At 41.3% G+C, this 23,715-nt stretch overlaps 1 protein-coding gene across 4 annotated transcripts in view; it reads right to left on the bottom strand.

Annotated features, from left to right (window-relative positions):
* Positions 1 to 23,715, bottom strand: part of Pcsk5 (proprotein convertase subtilisin/kexin type 5) — a 412,773-nt gene that overhangs the window by 219,123 nt on the left and 169,935 nt on the right. For all 4 annotated transcript variants that reach the window (XM_021151578.2, XM_021151579.2, XM_029472674.1 and 1 more), the window contains exon 8: positions 8,887 to 9,099. In XM_021151578.2, the coding sequence (XP_021007237.1) occupies positions 8,887 to 9,099 (213 nt within the window). The remainder of the gene's footprint in view (positions 1 to 8,886; positions 9,100 to 23,715) is intronic.

Consider the following 23,715-nt stretch of genomic DNA (forward strand, 5'->3'; position numbering starts at 1 on the left):
GCACCACGGGACGTGCAACCCAAAAGAAAAATGATGGTTCAGAACTGGAGCCACAAAAGGTAGCCCCACTCATCACAAGGTGCTGGAAACGGGCCGTTAGGATCTGCCATTGTACCCCCAAGGAAAGTGGCCTCCAGTGTGCAGACCACAACACAGGGTGGATACGCTCTGACTTCAGACTCCCTTGAGAACGTCTCAGAATTTGGTTTCCATCCCGGTGGCAGTCTCGCATGCTCCAAATTCCCTCAATTCACCATCCAAATCAGAAACAGAATTTGTATCCAAAAGAACTGAAGTTGCTCAAGAAAATATCATTTGCGTCCATCACCGAGAAGGAAACTGGAGAGGGTGCACGCAGGCCCCGAGCAGATCAAAGCTATCCTGATGGGCAAATTAGATTTCCAGCCTCATAGGATCAGTAGCAGATGGGGATTTGGACTCCACAGAGTTAGGGATGTCATCTTTGCTTGGTGAGCCAGGCAGGGTATTGTTCAGTTGCAGCCAGGATCCCTGAGAAGAACCGTCACTTTCTTCCTAGGCTTTTATTTCCTAACACTTCCCAGCTCATTATTGGAGCTGATGGGGCTTTTGATTGTTGCCTGCTGATGTCATTCTCCAGGGAATCTCAGCACAGATTGACTTGGGCCTTAAGTGACAAGTTTTATAGCAACCTCCAGTAAGTACCCTCTCTCTACCTGATGCTCCCTGATCCTTTTTATTTTGGAGGTGCCAGATTGCCTCATACCTGCTAAGAGAGCAACTGAGAAGATATTTTTAAAACATAAAATGATTTTGCTGTCCTTAAGGCTGAACTTGCTTCTAGTGCTGACTTAGATCTGGCATGGAACTGCTTGAGGTGAACTGTTTTAGACACAGCGACTGGGGTGAAGGGCAGAGACAGTGAAAAGAATTTGTATCATTATTAAGCACAATGACGTGGAAAAAGATTAGGATCAGCGGATGATTTCTGTATCCATAGATGTCAGCATAGAATGGGTGTAGAATTCAGGAAGAAGGAATCATTCAATATAAAATATCACTCCCATATAGCTAAGAGAACCTAGAAGTGGGGCATTCAGGGGATGTGGCTGCTTCTCCCAACGGGGATCCTGTCTTGTGTTATTTCTGAGCCATCATAATGTACAGCTGAGTTCCAGACTGCAAAACAAGCAAGCATTTCTTTGTTAAGTTGAAATGCTTTCATTAAGCTCTCTTAGATTCACTTCATTTTACACTCTGAACTTTTCTATTCATTTAGAAACACTTTAAGGTCACTTTAAAAAATTATTAGGTATTTTCTTCATTTATATTTCAAATGCTATCCCCTTTCCTAGTTTCCTCTCTGAAAGTCCCCTTATACCCTTCCCCTGCCCTGGTCCTCCCATTCCTGGCCCTGGCATTCCCCCGTACTGGGCCTTATAATATTTGCAAAACCAAGGGCCTCTCCTCTCATTGATGGCCGACTAGGCCATCTTCTGCTACATATGCAGCTAGAGACTCAAGTTCAGGGGGTACTGGTTAGTTCATATTGTTGTTCCTCCTATAGGGTTGCAGAACCCTTTAGCTCCTTGGGTACTTTTTCTAGCTCCTTCATTGGCGGCCCTGTGTTCTATCCAATAGATGACTGTGAGCATCCACTTCTGTATTTGCCAGGCACTGGCATAGCCTCACAAAAGGCAGCTATAGCAGGGTCCTGTCAGCAAAATCTTGCTGGCATATGCAACAGTGTCTGGGTTTGGTGGTTGTTTATGGGATAGATCCCCATGTGGGGGTAGTCTCTGGATGGTCCTTTCTTCTGTCTCAGCTCCGAACTTTGTCTCTGTAACTCCTTCCTTCTGTCTCAGCTCCGAACTTTGTCTCTGTAACTCCTTCCATGGGTATTTTGTTCCTCATTTTAAGAAGGAACGAAGTATCTACACTTTGCTTTTCCTTCTTCTTTAGTTTCATGTGTTTTGCAAATTATATCTTGGGTATTCTAAGATTCTGGGCTAATATTCGCTTATCAGTGAGTGCATATCATGTGTGTACTTTTGTGATTAGGTTACCTCACTCAGAATGATATCCTCCAGATCTATCCATTTGCCTAAGAATTTCATAAAGTCATTGTTTTTAATAGCTGAGTAGTACTCCATTGTGTAAATGTACCACAATTTCTGTATCCACTCCTCTGTTGAGGGACATTTGGGTTCTTTCCAGATTCTGAATATTATAAATAAGGCTGCTATGAACATAGTGAAGCATGTGTCTTAAGGTCACTTTTTTTTTTCTGAACATTCAATCAGGACTCCACGAAATGTCTGATCAGCCTGCAAAAGTTACACATGTATTAAATTTATGATCCAAGGATTAAAGTGTAGCCTCACAATTCCCACCTCAAGGCTTCCCACCAAACGACCACCAGAAACAACTGACACTGAGTGAGAGAGTATGCCCACATGTAGAACATCCCACACACCCATGAGAGGTGTGCAAAGACAGTATTAACAGCTAAGAAAAAGGAAGTTCAACAAGGCTAATGATCTTGTTCTGGGATGCACAGCAATAGAACAGTTAGTAAGTGGGGAAGATATTAAATCCTGAATTAGCAACCTAAGCAAATGCAGCTTTAGAATACAGTCTCCTTCAAAAACAAGAGCAACAGCATCAAACCTTCAGCCAGGGCAGCCCAGCTTTGGTGCCCCAGCCTGCTAGCAATTGAGGACAGCAAGCCTAGTGCCTTTCATTCTTTGGTACATTCTGAGGAGGATGTGGGTCAAACTACTGAACACATCTAGTCTTGCCCTTCCATTTATAAACTCTTGAAAAAGAATGAGATTTTCTAAACTTGCAGGAGAAGAGATGGCTGAGAAGGATCTGATGCTCACAGTGACTGCACTGGAAACATGGAAGGGTGCAGGAGGAAGTGGAGAGGGGGCAGATGGGACTCTGCAGGAGAGATGTGACAGCTCAGGGGCCTGAAGAGCCATGGGGTAACAACGCCTCTACCTGTCGTTGGCCTGTGGCTACTTCTGTGATACTCCATGCAGCATGTGTGTTTTCACCACATATAAGTGAAATGATCTCAGCAGGAGGGAGAAAAATGCATCTTACCTAAAACATGGCTCAGAAAACCTCTCCCAACAGGGCCACAAAGGAGCTCAGAGCCTAGACAACAGGAGACATGACTTGGTTGGGAGTGGTTATTCAAAGGCAGAACAGGTTCCAAAAGAAAGAAAATTATTTTCTGGTAGAAGTGAGCAAGTAGAGCTTTAGTTATACAACGGATCTTTTGAGGAAGCCACGGAAGTAGTGAGGGTTAATGACAAAATTTTGGTTGCTTGAATGGATTGTTACACCCATAAATTTGTTAAGATTTTCCATAGTAAGTCTCCTGGTCAATGTTCACCTTCCAGGAAGGAAGTATAACATGAATGCCCCTGCCCCTGAGTACCCCTTCCTGCAGCTACACAGGCCACCTGTTCCCCACTGTCCGATGGTTATTTTTACACGGACACTTACAGAGATCCAGCTCAAGCCAACAGGACAAACTCTTCGTTCTCAAGTAGTTTCCACTCTGGCATGAAAATCAGACAGTAAATGAAGAATGTAGACAATAGTGTCAAGTGAGGCTAAGTATGCTGGCAGCAAAACTGACTGAGAAGAGGGTGGTGGGGGACAGTGGCCCAAACGCAGGGAGCACAGAGGCACACTCCTTTGGAGGATGAAATGGGAGGGCACCTAGCCGAAGTGGTGCACTGGGAAGAGGTCCTCTGCAGAGGACACAGCCCTGCCTTGCTCGCATGGAGGCACAATCTTGGGCACCTATTGCTAATGCTGCTTCTGATTAGTGTGTCTAACTGAGAGAATTATGAAAAGATTAAGGGCCAGAAATTCAATTAGGAAGGGCAAGGTAGTAAAATATGGTGGACAGCTAGCTGTTAAGCAAACAGGAGGTAAGCAAAGCAACTTTGTCTGCAAGGTTCTACACGGGATGGCCCTGGTGAGTGTCAGGGGCATGAACGCACACCGGGGAGAGATGGGCTGGGGCTTTATTCTGCTTGACTGGAATCTAGGCTTCCTGACTGATCTGCTGTATGCTTTCCCCCCTCCTAGCCTTCCAAGTTTCTGTTTTCTCTTCTGAGAATTGAACAAGATGATCCCTGTACACGGAGTTTTCAGAGTTCACAGAGTATCTTGAAAGGCTGCAGCTCATGTGCAGAGCACCGTATCAGGTTCTCATTAGGAAGGCCACAATGTTATGTTTATGACATGTTATGATAACTGTAAATGTGTCACATGAGATACAGAATATTATGTATACAATTGCGTTAAGAAAAACATTACTTCAAGTCATGGCTTTAAACCAGCTAGTCAGGGTGGGCTGGAGAGGTGGCTCAGTGCTTAAGAGAATTCACTGCTCCAGCAGAGGATCTGAGTACAGCTTCCAGCATCTGGTCAGGCTGCTCACAACTTACTGTGACTCCAGATCCATGGGGAACCGACACATCTGGTGCCCACGGCATCTGCACTAATATGTGCATAGAGGCTCCTCAGAGTGCACATAATTAAAGATAATAGAAATAAATCCTTAAAAAAAATCTGTGTAGCCGTATGTGATAGGTCAGAGCTGCAATTATAGCAGCTGGGGGCTGAGGCAGACAGACCATGGGATCAGCTTGGCCTACGTAGTGAGATTTTGTTGCAACCAAACAATAGTCAGTCCTGATGCTTCTGCTAAGAAAAGAGCTTCTTGCTGTATCTCCTGACAGTCTGGGGGCTTCATTTGCTGGAATGAGCTGTCAGACCACCAAGGCTCCAAGTCTACAGGGGTGCAAGTACAATGCAGTGCCCACTGTTGAGTTACAAGTAATGGCAGGACATCCCGGTATACAGTTTTCCCTATATTTTGAAACCCAGGGCTAGGTTTTCCTGCTTACAAACCATGAAAAGACCTTTTGTCCCAGATATGTAAAGCTTATTTAACAAAGTGCTTCCCCAGAAGCAGATGAGAGATCCTTCCTGTCCCTTTAGATCCTCAGCAACTGTCTCGGTTCAAGTCACAGAGGTGCTCTTAGGAATGAAGAATGACAACTGTGCTTTAGCAGAGAGGCTGCAAATGCCAGAAGGAAATGAATGGCTCGGGGAGGGGGCTCAGTACAAAGAAGACACTGCCAGTCCTGTAGCACTCAATCACAGATGCCACTAACAGGATGCAGGCATCACCCAGGGACCACAGGCGTCTAGGTTCAAAGCCTGGTGGTGGCAAGGTCCTGAGCGCACTGTGGGCTTATTCATCATCCTGACATCTGGAAGGAAAGGGGGTCAGCTGGACCATAAAACTCTGCTGCTGCTGCCAATTCCACTCATGTTCAGGCTGTTAACATGTTCCTGATCACAGTGGCTCTCTTTATGGAGCCGGTGAAACAGACCACGGGATTTTATGGATTGGAAAAATGAAGGTGCAACAAGAGTCTCTGTGAAAAGAGAAATGGCTATCCACCGTTCCAGGACGCAGAAGACTGCACAGACCTAAGGACAATGATGCTGGCCACTCACAGAGCCACATGCACACCAGGGGCTCACACGCTGTCTCTTGGGAATCTCGGAGGTCTGTGGGTATCACCTGATTTTTACCATTGAGGGGGTCAAGGATGAGTGGGTAGATTAGCATTAGGTGGTCAGTATGATGTCAGACACAAAATGTTTTCTTCCATTGTGGGTAATTTAGGGGTGCAGACAAAAAGTAGAGAGTTGAAAGAGGAAGAAGGAAGGAGAAAATGCAGAGATGGACAAGTTTTGGCCTTTGTAGTGAGAAGCTGATGCTCTTATAAAATTGTCTTTATTTCAGAAATACAGTGATATAGTTTTAGCCCCCTTATCTACACAAGAAGATGTTATATCCCCTGACGATTAGCCACTATTGTGGTGAGACACCAATTAGCTCCATCAGGAAATGCCTGGGTTATTTCTTTTACATCTAGTCTGAAGACACCAGCACATAAGAAGGATAGTAAACTTCTAATTCTTAATAAATGGAAATTTCCCTTTAGAAAGGGAAAAGGCACAATGTAGACACAAGGAAGCATTAAATCTGCATCCAGTTGGTGAATGGAAAATGAAGTACATGACCCTACAGGAGGACACAGCCTCAAGCTCCCTCCTGACTTCAGAATGGTGCATCCTTCTCCATGGTTCTGTACAGGAGGTCACAACAACTACTGCACAATTACAAATACAATAGTGCCCAGGAAAAAATGTCTAGGGAATGAATCTCATCAGTATGATTCTGAAGTCGTTCAGGCTAAATCATGTAATGGGGTCCATTGGGGACAAGGGGCATGCATCCTTTTTTTTTTTTAATATTTTGTCCATTAGACTATATGCTACTTTTAGGGAAGGCATTTGTGAAACTGACCAATACCCTTCCCACCACAATGGCACCACAAGGACAACAGGACTGGCCAGGTCACAAGTTGCTTGGAAGCAAGTGTGAGCTTGCCACAGATCCTTGGACTCCAAGAGCTAAATGGTAGGAATCTTATTCTGAGTTTCTCAGGTGTTTCCTGATGCAGAGATGGGGATCATGGGGCACTGGTAGTCACTGGCTACAAGCTACGGGACACACAGATCTCTATTGAGAATCAGAGAAGGTATCGCCAAATGTTTCCAGTTCTATAAGGAAGTCAAGCTGTTGGTGAGAGGCATTAGTTTTTAATTAAATAAGCCAGGCACGTCTAGTCTTGCTCATCTCTGCACTTTCTCCTTATGTATTTGACTTCGCGTTTGCTGTTAATTCATTGACAAATGAGAGAGAAGGTACTGAGAAGTGGACTTGTGTTTCAACTTTATTTTTATTTTATGTGTATGGATCTTTTGATTCAATGTATGTCTGTGTACCACATGTAGACCATGCCCACAGAGGCCAGAAGAGGGCATTGGATCCCCTGGGATTTGGGTGATAGATGGTTGTAAGCTGCTATGTGAATTCAGGAATCAAACCCAGGCCCTCTGGAAGAACAACCTGGTTTGTTTTTTTTAACTGCTGAGACTTCTTTCCCGCCCTAGATTTATGAGTATTTAGTCACTGAGGAGGAATTAAGGAAAGATTGGGGCATCTTTTAAGTGTAACTGAAGTATACACAAAAGAGTAGCTGGGAAATCAAACATAAAAATCTAATAATTAACAAGCATAGGCAGAGATCAATAGATATAAATTAATCTCCCACAAAAAGCGAATGCTCTGAACCTTAGGTAATTTGGGCTATAGAATTTTTTTCTCCAGATTATGGAATGACTGCACAGAATGAGCTATCTTGGGAATGGAAATTAGAATTCATTTCTGCTTCATGTGTGCATGTTGCACACACAGCCTGTCTTTAACTTTCAATAATATTTTAAATGACTTTTATGCTTTAAACAGTCTCCACATGTGGAATGACATCATAGCTGTTGGATTTAGTGTTTTGGATTTTGGGGTTGGCATGGTGATCTTGCAGTGTCCCCCCCTACTGCTATGGAGACGTGAGATGCCCCTCCACATTATGACCAGCTCCTGCGTGTCTCCTCAAATATCAGGCAAACCAGCTCAGCTGGGCACTAGAAGGGTGAATCCTGAAACACTCTGCAAAACCGTGGTCGGCCAAAGAGAAATGGCATTTGACATTTAGAATTGGTGGCTGCATAGTGGCAGGCATTCCAAGAGCCAGAGCCTCCACAGACACTAATAAGGGCAAGCACATCTTTTATTGACTTTTGTCCCCCTCAATTATTTCAGCAAAGGCTCTGAGAACTACAAACTCTTAAACCCCCACATTATAAGGGAGAACTTTGATATAGAAGATGGCTCAAGGCAGCAAAACTCAAGTAGGCCAAAGGAATAACCTGAATTCTGAATACTTTTGCTGTTTGCTTAAGATAGCAGGGCATGGTGGAGAACAGGGGACCCCACTGCACCTCTATAATTTCACATTCTGTAAACTACATAGCCCTAGAAAAGCACTATTGGTACAAGATTAGTACACATTGGATAAATACAGTCCCTTAGCAACTGCAAGAGATTGGTTTCAGATCTGAGAATGTTTAAGCCCTGTATATAAAATACAATGGTGCCAGGCAGTGGTGGCACACACCTTTAATCCCAGCACTTGGGAGGTAGAGGCAGGTGGATTTCTGAGTTCTAGGGCAGTCTGGTCACAGAGCAAATACCAGGCCATCTAGAGCTACATACTGAGAGCCTGCCTCAAAATAAATGAACAAATGAATGAATGAATGGCATAGCATTTGCATATTTATCTCTGCACATCCTTCCTTAGACATTAGCCCATGTCTAGACCACTTTAATTCCCAAAATCACATAGGTGCTATATATACAGTTATAATACTATATTGTTTGGTAAATAAGGACTAGTAAAAAAATTATCTTCAAGATAATTTTAACCTGTTGTGCTTGGGTAGTTAGTAGGTGCAGAGCCCATGGATTCAGGCAAGCGAGTATATAGTATAAGGGTAATCATGATTTTTCTTATAAACTTCTTTGTCCATAATAAATTAGCTATATGAAACACCAGAATCCAAAGTCAGTGATAGGGGCACTAACCTCAGAATCACATAATGCTTCTTATTTTTATTCTGCCACCACCAATGTAAATGTAGACCAATCATTTGTTCTTAATAAAACTGAAGCTTAATCATAAATGAGGTTATGCTAATGCTCAAATATCATGACTCAGACAAGCATTTTCCAGGAATCAGTAATCGACTTAATGTCCATAGTAACTAACTGTGTAACATCATCTAATCTGAACTGCTGTTGCCATATGATACTCAGACTCATGTTCATGGATTGCGTTATCTTTCAATGTGAACATTAAAGAAATGGAGGGTAATTGGCATGCAAAGGTTACATACTATTTTCTTATCATAGGATTCTCCACTGCTGTAGGTTGTGGCCAGTGTAGATGAACACTCTTCCAAGTACCAAGGTTTCTTTCCACTTTCGGCTGTACTGCTGATAGAGATGGTATAGATGCTGTTGGTATAGCCATCACAAGAACAGTGATCCTTGCTCCGTCCACCATTGCCAGATGCCCACACAAACACAGAGCCAAGGCCTCTCCGCCCCTGTTGATAGACAGAGAATGTTAGAGAGATGAGAAGACAGGACCCTGGGTTGCAGATGAAGAGAGGAACAGAACCATTACAACAAAGTAGTTGTAGGATCAGAGTGATGCTATCTAACAAAATGTCGGGCTTAAGCTGCCTTGAAGAGGGAAGGTAAGCAGAGATGCTTTAATAAATAAAATGGCTACAAAAGTATCAAGTACATCAACATTATCCTAAGAATGATCAATGTTTACAAGTGGAACATGATTCTAACTGCTTTATAGACTCAGGCTAAACTTTCCCCACAAACATGTGAGACCAACACAATCTCTGTTTCCATGATGCAAATGGGGAACTGAGGGACCAAAGTTTGGTGATGTACTATAGAGATAAAAAAGTGTATAGAGGAAAGACAAATTTGAATCTAGACCCCAGAGTTGAAATGATACTGTATCAATCATAGCAATATAACAAGCACAGTTTTAAGGTATCATAGCCACTGTGAAGGGAGGCTGTCACATATTGTCATTTAATATCCGAGAGTCAGGAAGTATGAAGCAGCTTCTGCCAACCCCTACTGTGTGTAAAAGTGGTAGTGCCACCTCGCACTTCTCATAATCAGAGCAATGTGCTCAAAATGCCAAGAACAGAGTCATCCTGTATATCAAAACTGTAGCTTAAAATAGCTTCGAGAGGACAGTGAAGTCCTAAGTAATACAGTTAACAGTGACAAAGGAGAACACTGATGAATGAAGGGAAGCAGAGCTTTGCCTCTTCCGTAGCTATATTCCTAAGAGGGGGAAGATAAAATAAAAGAAAAGAATTTACAGCCAAAGGCACACTGGAGGATATCTATGGCTAACCTGCCATCTTTTACTTAGCATGAGAGGAAAGCCACAGGGCTGGCGAGGGCTGAGCCTTTCTTCAAGGCCATGGGCAGGAGAGACATGTGAGACACGGTTAAGAGTTTGAATCTAAAATGTCCCCGATGTGTTCTGAGCATCGTTCCTCGCTGATAGCTCTATCTGGGGAGGCTGTGGCTGTGGCTGTGGCTCTTGCTGGAGGTGGGATCTGACTGACTAAAATAGGGCACACAAGGTGTGGCCTCTGCAAGTTACCACAGCCAAGGGAACCTGGGCTGACAGGATAGGAACAATGGACAAAGCCAGCCTACAATACTTTTCCTATAGAATGGGCTGAAACATTCTGAAACTGAGAGTCAAAACCACTACCACCACCACCAACAACCACTAACTAAACACCACAAGCAAAACCAAAAAAACAAAAACAAAAAACAAAAGACAAAACAGTCTGTCTCACTTTGGGTTGTTTTTGTCAATATTTCGTTTACTGCTTTGTGAAAGGAACTAATTAAAAAGCCAAACAGTGATAACAAAACATTTGGACTATCTATAATAAATTTTTCTTGATCTTGAATCCCTAGGGGACAGAATATTTATAGCCCAATTAGACCAAGGTGAACATATCTTTCTTTTTAGTCTTTGAACTGTAAAAGTGCAATGTTGTCTACACAGAATGTCCCCCATATCACCTCAACCCCAACCCTGAGCCTCAGAGAACAGGAATGAGAGGAACAGCTAAAGAAATCCAGTTGCTATCACCGATGGATAGCTGGGTCTGCTGGGCCACCCCTGACTTCCCATCACAACACTTAGCAACCCTGGAATGAAGAAATAATAAAACCTATCAGAACATAGAAATAATCATGCCATCATCATCTAAATTTTGGTCCATGCTGTGTCCAGCATTTCCAGAAATTATGTCTGATCTTAATGTGAACAGTTTGACTCACATCTAGACCATAGAGGAAGAAGATGGCAGGAAGAATGAAGAATATTCCCGTTTTCATCAACAAACTCCCTCTTTCAGAGACTGAGAGGCATTACCATAGGCCAAAAGCATGGTCACAGTGCAACTTACCTGGACAAGTGAACAGAATGCATGGGAAGGCATAAGACCCACTTGGTTTAATCAATGCCACAACAGAGAGGGTAGAAATCACAAAGCCGTGAAAATCAAAGCAATGCCATACATAACATTTACTCATCTGAACTGATGACTGTAGACCCAGGAATCAAATTTCATTAAAATAGCTTAAAACCATTAAGATATTAATAAGAAAATGTCCAGAAAGGACTTTTATGTTTATAAGGTGCTATGAAGTATACATATAAATAAAGGGTGTCTTAGTTGTGAAAATAAAAGTAGGTGTATACACAAATCACATGCATGAGGCTGTTGCATGAGAACAATGTAACAGAAGTCATCCTGTTTGGTAGGATTAAGCATGCTCCTTCTTCAAACTTTCTGTGACAATGTATTAGCCTTATCAACATAATGAGCCCAACAATTCCTTTGTTAAGAGGGAAAACACAACTGCAGTGATTTTTTATTTTTTAATGTATGTGTGTCTATTTGTGTATATCTCATGTGTATGAGTGTCTACAGAGGCCAGATCTCTTAGAGCTAGAGATAGAGGTGGTTGGGAGAGGTCCCACATGGGTTTTGAGATCTGAACTCAGCTTCTCTGGGGGAGCAGGAAGTGTTCTTAACTGCTGAGCCATCCCTCTCATCCTTCTAATTTTTGTTTGTTTGTTTGTTTGTTTGTTTATTTGTTTGCTTGTTTTGAGACAGGGTTTTAGTTTATGGGCTGATATTAGCCACAAAAGCATGAACTTTCTGCTTGATCTACCAAGTACTATGATTACAGGGATGAAAGTGTCTGGTTGAAGGAACTTGTGTGGGTTGTTGTTGTTGTTGTTAGTTTTCTTTTGATTTCTTTTCTTTTCTTTTCTTTTTTCTTTTCTTTTCTTTTTTGTCTTTGTTTTTTGTTTCTTTCAATGCCAGGGCCTTATGTATGTGAGGCATGCTCCCTATCACTGAGGCATAATTGGAATCCCTTTGTGTCAACTCTTAACAGATGTTTTTATTTGCCTTTTGATCAATAAGTGTTGTACCCATGGACAACAGTCTACTGTACACTCCGAACAACAGAGGCCAACAGGTGAGAAAACTTGTCAAGCAGTTGGAAGCACTACAGATGGTACAAGGCACAATCTGTGCCTATCATTTCATCACCATAATATAGACAAGCAAAGTGCATCTGAGAGATGCTCAGTAATGCTGAGATATATGACAGGAGCCAGCACCAGAGCTGTGCCTCTACACAGCTTCTGGTCACACAAGACTGGACTGAGATGATTTCGAAATTTTGTAGGAAAGCCTTCCATGTCTTCACTGAAGCTTGGAATTGGGTTCTAGGAGCAGCCTAGCTCCTGCTCTCTCCACACATAGGACTGAGTTAGGACTGACAAGCAAGGGTGGCACACCTTTCCCCAAGTATCACCAATGGGAGGACATAGGTTTTTGTCCCCAAATCTTTCCAGAAACTTTGACCATAATGTGTTCCCCTCAGAGGTATGAACACTAATCATTCTATCATTGCCAGATCCACAAGTGATGTCACGCAATAGAGGAACTATGACACTGTTTAAGATGGTGTTTAGAAATTTACAGGGACAAAAGGGCCATGGATTGTTGCTGTCTTGAAAATATCCCTTCCCAAGGTGATATCCTTGAATCAAACAGAGTTGGTAGGGTTTTTTGTTTGTTTGTTTGTTTTTATAAGTGAGCATAGGTAAATACATGGCCACGTAAGGTAGCAGAGATTTTTAAATCTAACCAGAGGCAGGTGAATATTTGTGAGTTCAAAGCCAACCTGGGCTACATAATCAGTTCTAGACTATCCAGGGCTACATAGAGAGACTCACTGTCTTATACATAAACAACAACTAATAAGCATAGAAAGCCGAAAGTATACGTACATGTTCACCAGCCATCCAAACTCTGGACATGGGGAAAGGAGTCACTGAGATTAGCACGGAGGGATACTAGGACTTAGGAGGGTCCTGTCTACCAAGGCTGCCCCTGCAGACCATCTTCCTATTCTCATACTGATTTTCATGTAGTCTATTCTATTCACTACGATTCTGCAGAAGTTAATGAATGTAGAAGTCAATAGATAGAAGCCATAGCTTAGTGTTTGAAATTTCGTTGGGGGCTATCTGGTGTGTGTGTGTGTGTGTAGAGTGATCCAGATTGGCAGACAAAGGCCAGTGTCAGCTTTTATATGTTATAGAACTAAACTGTATGCTTCAAAAGGTCATTAAGGTTACTTAAAGTTTTCAGTGGGAAGCCTAAAGAGACAGAACCAGAGTTCTCATAAAGAGGGAAAGAGACACCAACAAGCTCTTTCAGAATGTGGCACAGAAGAAAGGCCAGGTGAGGAAGCTGGCTATCTGCAAGTCAAGGCTAGCATAGTACTCATCTAATTTCCTGGGGCTGGAGTTCATAGCCTTCCAGAATCAAGGACTAACTGGCAGAAAATACCATTCTACTGCTTGAGCCTCCTGGCCATTGCTGTTTCTTAAGGCAGCCAGAGCTGAAACATACAAGCAGAGGGGAGAAGGCAGAGTGGCCGGGAAAGCTACAGGATGCACAATGCATCCTCATTCTTTTCACAGAGCAACTGCCCCGTATGCCTGTTTGTAGGGTTTAATGATCAAAGTCCCAGAAATAAACACCAAATTTGTGGGCTGACAATGCCATAACCATGTCTGCCAAACATCTCTGGGGTTAATCTACAACAATTAGCAATTCACAGGCGTGTTTACTACAGAGGCACAGGGGGTTTGCATTAGTGTGAAATATCCCCAAACCAAAACACATGTGTTAAAAGAAATAAGTCTGGTTAGTTTTCTAAAACTTCAGAGTAATTTGAGAAGGAAACCTTAGAGCAGGGTGCAGGGAGAGGGGAAAGTGGACTGAGGATTTAAAATAAAAAGAGTTTGGAGACATATTTTTTTCCTGAAGGTTGAGTAGTAAAACCATTTTCTAGGTTGGTTAAGGATTGTGATTGCAACTCAGTTATTTAAGTATGGGAAACAAAACAAGCCTTCAGTTGAACTGCTTGCCAAGTTAAAAAGCCAGGAAACTTAAGGCAAAATACATTGTGAAATCCATGCAGGGTGCATTAAGCTAAATGCTCAACAGTCTGTTTTACTGTGTGTCTAAATGAGCGGGCGTGTTTCTTATATATTCACTAAAAAGTTAATTTCTATAGCCCTATAAGCGTTGTTACTACAGGATAAAAGTGGCCTTTCTTGTGGCCACTTTCTACTGGATTACTAATGAAATCCTCCTCCTCAGGGTGGGCTTTGAGAACTTTCTAGTGTGATGAAATTAAACTTTTCTTTATAACCAGGTTTGTTTTAAGCCAATGAAATTCAGCTCTACTTGGTATTTTAATAGAATATTCTTCAATATCGATAAGCACGGTTTTTTTGTTTTTTGATTTTTAAGAGCAATGAGTAAATAGTAGAGGCTTCTTACAATAAAATAGACACTTCTGGTATTTGTTAACTGAGACGAAAGTACTGAGCACCAGCAAGGTGGATAATGCTGGGTACAGATTCCACTGATCAGGAAGCCATGAACATCAAGTTACGTTTCTGAATCAGTTAATGAGAACATGGTAGATATGTGACCAAACTGTCAAATTTGGTCAGAACTGTATGTCTGTCTATGGAGACTGAACGGGAACACTAAAACTACCCAAGAATTAGACACTTTCTGTTATTTGTCTGTGAGCAGCTGAGTGCAGACTTTACCAAAGCCTCCTCTGGGTCTCTCTCTACCTATGTGTAGCTCCCTTCCCTCTGGGAGCCAAGAATACAGTGTTGCCTGTTGTTTATACAGTGGGTATTTGAGTCTCTGTCTCCCATGATACTAGATTTCAAGGGTAAAGCACAGAGACTGGGGAGGGACATGAGCACTTGCAATGAATGACTTGGTAGCTGAGAGGTAGAGCAACCGCGATTTCATTTTAAAGCTCAAAGCCATTCAGACCAGCAGCTCTGAAATCCACTTCCTTCATGCACAGGGCAAGGGTTCTTGAATGAAATAGTTCTGGTCTTGACATAGAGGCAAAAGCAAACTGGTAAACCATACATCAAAAGCTAAAATCAAAATGTTTAAGAACTGTTGTAGAGCTTCAAAATATATTGCTTATTTAAGCAATTTTAATAACTTTTGGGATCATTATCATCTAACAATGAATGACTAATAAAAAGCAGGAAAGTTTGCAGAAAAGAATCATAGGTGGCAAACATATAGCCAGAGTAGATGGCCACCCTGCTCAGTGCCCTAGTGACTAACTTGTCTACCTTGGGGAAGGCCTTGGGGGAAGGTCACCAGGAATAAAGTTACCACCAACAAGCAAGAAGGCATGCTTCAGCTGAGAGTTTATTACAGCCAGAGAGTTATTCTTCCTTCTGTTCATTGTGTGGAGAGGAGCAACGTAAGTATTGAAACTAAAATAAACGAGAAATAAAGTTCTCTCCAAACCCAGGGTCTCATGGGACATTCATAAAGAAGGGGTTTGTCTCAGAGGGTTAGGAGTCTGGGGGGTGCATGCTGCTTTTCAAGAATAATGCTATGCCAAGGTGCATGGCTTTCATGCTACAGCATTGTCTCCTAGAAAATGGTCATGTAAGACTCCATTTTATAATATCTGCCACTGTTGGCACATCTCACCTAAAGAACATACGGTCTCAGTTGATGCTGCTCCTACTCCTAGAATAACAGTAAATAGAAGAGCTACTTCACGTATTTTTAAAAAAATGTCATTAGTTCAAGTTTATTTGATTGGTGATTAAATGGCAGCAAAAGATGAGTAATCCTCTTGTTCAGATCTTGAGTCAAACATCTTAAGATTAAAATCAACAAACAGGCATAGGCACCATCTCCTCAGCCCAGCTCTCCCCAGCTCCAAGTCCCACATTTGAAATATCTGTCTCACGTGTTTGCTGCGAGGGCTGCCTGCACGGGCCCCAGTTGAACCTGACTCAGCCACAGTAATCTATGCTATGTTCTTATTTGTTTCCATCCCACACCATCAAAGGATGCTGAGTAGGAACAACTTGGATGTAATGGCAGTTAGTTTCCAGTTCCCCTGGGGAAAGAAATGCACTGAGTGCTCAGGAAAGAAGGGGCCTGTGAGCGAGCACTGCTGGTCCCTAGCTCTGAATTCCTGTGAGCTCCAAGCTCAATCCCTTCATCCCAGCCATCTCAACTGCCCCTCTTCTCAGCTCCGAACTGGCTCCTCTGCATTCTGCCTTTCTGTGCACACACTAGACTACTAAACCAAGTATTTAAATCCACTTCTTATGTTCTTTGACTTTTTAATAAAACACTGAAAAATTAGATGCAGTTATTAGCAACCGTATTAATTTTATACAACCGCACACAAATAAAAATGAATTTTATATGCTCACTGAGCATACCCAATGCAATCAGCTTAGATTTTAAAGGCTTAGAGAGCCCAATAAGGGTTATGGAGTCAGCTGCTGGTCATTGGAACAAGCATTTCTACTAAAAATGAATTTTATTTTTATGGTTAAATATATATTTAAGCTGACTGGCAGATTTTTAAAGACCCTGTGTAACCAGCCAACACTTAATACCATTTTACAACATTGTTTGAGTGCTAGTCCATGGGCTGGCAGTATGGAATTCAGGAAAAAAAAGGGGGACTTGAGTGCGACATTTAAAGGTGATACTTAGAGACAGCGAGCTACTTGGCGGTCAAAGGCCAGAACAAAGGTGGTTAAAGCCCCAGAAATGTGGGGTTCTCCACTCTCCAGTTCCCAAAAAAACTGCTCCTTTTGTGTTCAGCTTATTAGCAAAAGTGTTTAAAAGGAATTGCTTACCTATAATATCCAATAGATCATAAGTGCATTGATTCTTAATAGTATTAGCATAGTGGCATAAACCTATAATCCCAGCATTCAGAAGAGTGAGGCAAAAGATGTACTATGAGATAGAACCTAGCTTGGATTACATAGTGAGTCTGAGGTCAGCCTGGGATACTTATTAAAAACTTATCTCAGTAAACTCAACATGAACAGTCTCAAACAAAACAACAAAATCATAACAATAATAATACCTTAGTAGAATCAACCCTATTTTCAATATTCAGTCACCCTGGGGCTTACAGATGTATGCTTCATGTGACATGTCAAAGACATGTATGTCAAAGACATGCATGTCAAAGACACACAAAGGGGTGTGACTCTTGGCTTCTGAAACTGCATTTGACTTTGGATTTCTTTTGCTTTGCTTATTTTTATGGTATAACTTGAGGAGAAGAACCAATCTTTCAAGAAGAAATGGCAGTAAAATATCCGAAGAAACAAACTTGGGGGTTGAAACCGGAAATAAATATGTTATACAAAATATCTTATTTATTGTTTTTCAGATATTTTGTCCATCCAAGTACTTCAATAATAGAACTTTGTAGCTGAATAATGTGCTTTGACTAGTACCTAGAGGTGAAGACATGTAAGAGACAATCTGGGGGCAGGCATGCTGGACCGTGGCTCCCTCAGAGTGATCTCCGTTGATGCTCCGTGTCTCTGACAATATTTCCCAGTGAGGATTCAATGGTGCTTAGCAACCATGGATTAAGCTAATGAAGAAAAGAAAGCACAGCCTTTCTCTTGCTGTTTTCTGCCTTCTGCCGAATCAAGAATTTCACAATCCTAGCTGCTGGCCATTCACACCTCCTGCTTTCCCAGACCTCATCTTCCTCACAGGACTACATCAGTCTCATCAGGAAACAAGTCATCTCCAAAAAGCTGAAAACGGAATTTTTACTGCGAGAAGGTAAATTTGAAAAGTCATATTTCACCTGCTTTAAACCTTGTACAATGTGTGAAAACAACTCCTGGCATTCCATTAATATACACATAGCTCATTTTATGCATCAATTAAAAACAAATTGAAACCTCTCAGACTGCCATTCTTTTTAAGTCCTGTGTGTAAGTTTCTATCCCATGGTGCAAGGATTGCGAATGGTGGTTGGAAGGAAAGTCACACAGGTAGAGTTCATTCTCAATTCCTTGTTTCAGGAAGCTATGACTGTGTATGTCCTGGAAGTTATCCCAAGCAACAATTAACACCAGCTGAGCTGTACTGCACAATAAATGCCAGCTTTCCCAAAGGCCTCTGTCACACCTGCCAACTCTCTACCTCTTGTACCATCTCAGCAAAGCCAAAGCTATGCTCAGACTTTCAGAGGAGTTAGGTTCATGGAGGCAAGAGGGGTAGTCATAATGTTAAAAACTAATTTTGAGGGGCTGGCGAGATGTCTCAGGAGTTAAAAGTTTGTACTACTCTTATAGAGGACCTGAGTTCAATTATCTTAACACCTATGTCTAGTGGCACACAATTGCCTGTAACTCTAGCTCCAGGGGGATCTGAGGGATCTATTGGCTCTGCCCTCCTTGGGCAATTGCCCACGTGTGAAAATATCTATATACAGAGACACAAACATACATGCACATAAATATTTAAAAATAAAAGTAAATCTTTAAAATATACACATTTGAAACTGTTCTAAAATGTGTCATTAGTGTTAAATTTATGTTGAGGTCTAAAATTTGAAAAATCCCTTTCATAGAGAAAAAAATATTTATTATCATCAAGGGCATGAAAAGAATTTATTATAAATGTTTGAAAGACACTTAAAAAGAACAGAGATGTTCCAGATAATAAAAGCTCACACTACTTGAAGTTAGCTCTATATTATAAAGTTCTTGCTGGGAATTATTACAACTACTGGCTCAACTCTAAAAAAAGGAATAAGCAAGTCACCCCCCTTTATAATCCACTGTGGGGCTTGAACAGTGTCACAGTCTTCAACTACAGGAAGCAACATCCTTGTCCTTACATAGGCTATCTTACTGGATTTTTGAAATAAGGAAAATCAACTCACAGCAATTTCTATCCACAAGCACAATCTTGTCTTGAGTAAAAAGGAACTATTTGTACTAGACTCATTTTTTAAATATAACATTACATGGTAAATATGCTGTGATTCTTAAAATGACATCCAATGCCACCCTTCCTTTGAAGAGAAGAGCAGCTGCCAGGCTGAACACCTCATTCATCAGATAAGCCATGTCACTGGGTCTTTGTAATTGCTCCAGTGGAGAGAACAGGAAGGGGAATGGAAGTGCTGGCAACTTAGCAACATGTCTTGTATCAAACCCACAAAGGCCTCTACTTGCAATAAAGATTTGGACCTCCTACAAAGTTGACAAAGAAAGAACACCAATACAGTGAAGACTAGGATGCTGCTCAATATGGCCTGGATGATAACTCCTTCAGAGACTCAGAGATATGTTTTTTTTTCAATCACTTCTGTGACCATGTTTGGGATGAACATGCATAGATATGCAATACGATATTCAACAAGAGCTGATATTACACAGTGGTAGCACAGGTCTTTCCACAGATATCTGACATTTTCTGTATCTTCATGGTCAGCCACATTGCTAAACTGCCAAGACTCAGTTTACACATCTGTGTAATGTGTACTCCTATGAAGCCACAATCATAGCAGTGTTTAAAAACAAAACATTGAGAATTATATTAGATTGTATTCATCATATAATGAGGAATGTAGGCATATTACATGCACTACAAATTCTATGACACAAGTCATCCATACTTCTAAGCAATAGGAAAACATCAGTCTAGTTCAATTTATCTTTATTGTATAGAGGCCTATATTTTCTGCTGATGTCATATTCTGCTGAAGGAAATGCACTTGAGTGTTCGAGTGTTCTCCCCATCAGCATTCCCAAACTTACATTTGGAACCATGGAAACAGCTGCTTAGAATGGACCATGAGTTCACTGAATCCAGAATCTGTATGCTTTTGACTCTTCTCAAGGCACAGTAGGATAACTTTTGAGACATTTACCAGCTTCTCAGTTGGCAGTCACTCTAAACAGAATCAAGCAAACCAAAAGAAGAGGACTCCTATTGCTATGTGGCTACTCCAGAGGTAGTGGATTCTAATACAGCAGATGATATTTAATCTCCACTGTCAGCTTGACAGAATTTACAGCCACCATAGAGTGCATGACTGTATATGTCTACAGTGGTATTTCCAGAAGGATTTAACAAGGACAGAAGGTTCACTCTGAACACTGCTGGGTTCCTGGGTCTTACGATGAAGAAGTGGCAGAAACCTGAGCATTAGCGTTTGTCTCTTTCAGTTACTGAAACATGAATTTCAATGTACCCTGCTGCTTCCAACTCCTGAGCCACGACTGCCCTACCCTCACACCATGAGCCAAATCAAATCCTTTTCATGCTCCTGCCTTAGAAATGAGGAAAGTAATTAACAAGAAGAATTTAGAATGTGTTTTGCAATTGCTTTAATTACATAAACAACACTAACACTTCTTTAAAACTGTAAATAAGGTGACAATGAATATTCAAAAATTTTGCACAGATAAGATTACCATAAATTTGTGCTCTTAAAAAATGGATAGATGAGAGAGAGAGAATCCATCTCAGAAGGATGAAACTCTACTTCCTCTCAAGATATCTAGATATAAATTTATGTGCGTAGTGTGTGTGTGTGTGTGTGTGTGTGTTTAAATGCACACCTGTGCATATGTATATGAAAAGAGGTGAAAGTAAAAAGGGGATCATAAGAGTAGAGGGAAAGATCTAATGTTTAAGGTAGCAGTTCTGAAAATGTGGGTTGTGACCCCCTCTGGGGGGTCAACCGACCCTTTCACAGGGTTCACCAAAGATCACTGGAAAACACAGATATTTACATTATGATTCATAACAGTAACAAAATTACAATTATGAAGTAGCAACAAAAATGAAGTAATAGGGGGGTAGATACACCACAACACAAGAAACTGTATTAAAGGGTCACAGCATTGGGAAAGTTGAGAACCACTGGCCTAAGTAGGACTGTAATGATTCATGTGCCATGAAAGAAGATGGAAGAATGTCATGACAGGAGGGAGGGAACCAGGGTTTGGGTGGGAGAGACAGGGAAAGGCAATGGGACAGGGAGAAAACAAAAAGGATGATGTATAATGATAAATGTGTGGAATACCATAATGAAAACTGTCTCTTTGCATGCTGACTTTAAAATAACTTTAAAGGGCCGGGTGTGATGATGCATGCATTTAATTCCAGCACTTGGGAGGAATTGACAGGTAGATCACTGTGAGACTGAGGCTAGCCTGACTTACATCATGAGTTCCAGGACTGCCAGGACTATGTAGAGACCCTGCCTCAAAAAACAAATAAATAATTAAAATAAAGTAACTTCAAAAATGTATAGATAAAATGCATTAATCAAAATTTGATACCTCTGCCCCAGGCAATGCTATGATAATTACAGAATTTAAAACCACACATGAGTTTATGGAAAAGACACTTTTGTTTTACAAATGGATGCCATTTAGTTGACTACACTTGAGAAGTCCCATCTTAGTTTTTATAAATTATGCACAGATTTCCACACAGGTAGAGTTAAATCCTAGGGTAAAATTTAAATAATGGACCCAGTTAAAGTAAATTTTCATTAAATTACACCAAGTTTAAATATGTTCCTTTGTCTGTTTTTGTCCATCCATCCATCTTTTCACAGCTTTACAACAGTCAATAACTAATGTAGCAGCAGTCTGTCATTTATTAAAGTATGAACTGGTATCAATCCTACTACAGCTGGAGATATATATATATATATATATATATATATATATCTCCTATCCCTCCCCGGTGGAATCAGGTCATTTTATTATCATTACTATTGCTGCTTTTATTATATAAGGACATTAAGCCTTTTTGTTCTCCATTTGCTAGACACATGCTTTTAATTTAAGGGCTTCAAAAATGTGCATGTGTGACTTTTGCATCTTCAATTGACAACATGTGGTTATGGAAGGCCGCATGCTTTCATCAAACATGCTATAGATCTACTCCACTGGAGAATGTGTTAATTTTCTGAGAAGAGGAAACAGTAACTAAAATCTGGATCCCTGGACACCATAATGTAAAGATGGAACTAGTGTTAGGTCCAATAGGTGGGTGACAACCAAAGATTTTGAGTCCACTCCCCACTCTCATTCCTGATCCTTGACACTAGTTCAGTTCTGAATTTGTTGAATGCTCTAATGACTTTTCCAAACCAACAAAGCTAACCAAACCAAACACACAAAGTTTCCTTGGATTTAAAATTTTACTTGCAGATAAATGACAGATAAAACTTGTTACTTAAAAATATTATTTATTATTTTTCACTATTTCATGTGCTTGTATGTGTGTGTGTGTGTGTGTGTGTGCATGTACATGCATGTAGGCACACACACAAGCTAGAAGAGGGTACTGAATTCACTGGAGCATGAGTTACAGTTAGGTGTGAGTCACAGATTTCTGACAGGGATGCTGGGACTTGAACTCTGGTCCTGTGGAAGTGCTTTTAATGCTGAGCCCTCTCCCCAGCCCAAGAAAACCTGGTAAAATGTGGTCCTCAACTACTCACAGTGAGCTATGTGAGAGCTCTATGTGTGGGATGCAAGGCAAATGCCAAACCAATGCTAAGCATGTAGTGGGCTTTTAAGTAAGCTTTCTTGAGTAAAACAAGACAACCATGATATAAGCTTTCCTGACTAGAGAAAAGATTCCATTTCAATTTCTTGCTCTTTTTCTAGAGAACATAATTGAACACACTTGTCAGGAAATGCTGTCAATGTGTCAGACACCTGCTGGTAAGTACCAACTACACATGTCTTATTAAACTTTCATAACCCAAAGTGGACAAGATGGCTTCTAGGCAAGTAGGTTTTGTTACTGTGTGTTGTGTTTTCTGCACTCCCTTCCTCGGTTCTGTAAGATGAGTGCAGTATGGGAGTTGGTTCATGCCTTTTGTAGTCAGCCCCTCATCATTCCAGAGAATTTCTCTAAGATGAGGGGTATGTGCCGTTCATCCTCCCATGACACCTAGCAAAGTGCTGAGCATGGGGGAACTCACAGATAAACAGGGTCCATTAAAGAAAACTCTGCAGTGTCAGCCTCTTATTCAGCCACTTAACTCAGTGTCGTCGATATCTGAAAACCGTCTGTAGTCACTTATTTTATGAATTCATTTTTCTACTCTGGGTTGGCTAAAAATTTGAAGGCACAATTGTCTCCTCGGGCACTATTTGCCAAGGATCTGAGTCAATGCTACGTAAGGGCAAATGGTGACAGGGTAATTCTTATACAGTTCTTTAAGAAGATGACATGTAAAGTTTCTATTCTGCAAGCCCTGGCAAAACTATGAGAGACCCCATGTGCCCTGCTAAAAGCTTATTGTTCCTTGTCAGTCATGGGAGGCGGCGATGAATTTTAAAGGGAAAAGAAGATCATCCACGCATATAGATGTACTTCCTCAATGATAGCGCTCATGCAGAATTGAAAGCTGAAGCTTTGGCAGGGTAGGTTTGGAAGCATCCATTTGACAAGTCTGTGCAAGAGATGTTCTAATTGTGAGGACAAGGGAAGATTCACTGACTCTCAGCAACAACTACCAGAAAGTTGCTTGTTAATGGAAGAGGAGGAGAAGGAGGAGGAAGAGGAGGAGGAGGCAGAACGGGGAGGAGGAGCAGGGGGAGGGGAAAGGGGAGGAGAAGAAGGAAGAAGAATAAGAAGGAAGAAGAAGAAGAAGGAAGAAGAAGAAGGAAGAAGAAGAAG

The sequence above is a fragment of the Mus caroli genome, chromosome 19 (assembly GCF_900094665.2).
Source record: "Mus caroli chromosome 19, CAROLI_EIJ_v1.1, whole genome shotgun sequence".
Classification (NCBI taxonomy): Eukaryota; Metazoa; Chordata; class Mammalia; order Rodentia; family Muridae; genus Mus; species Mus caroli.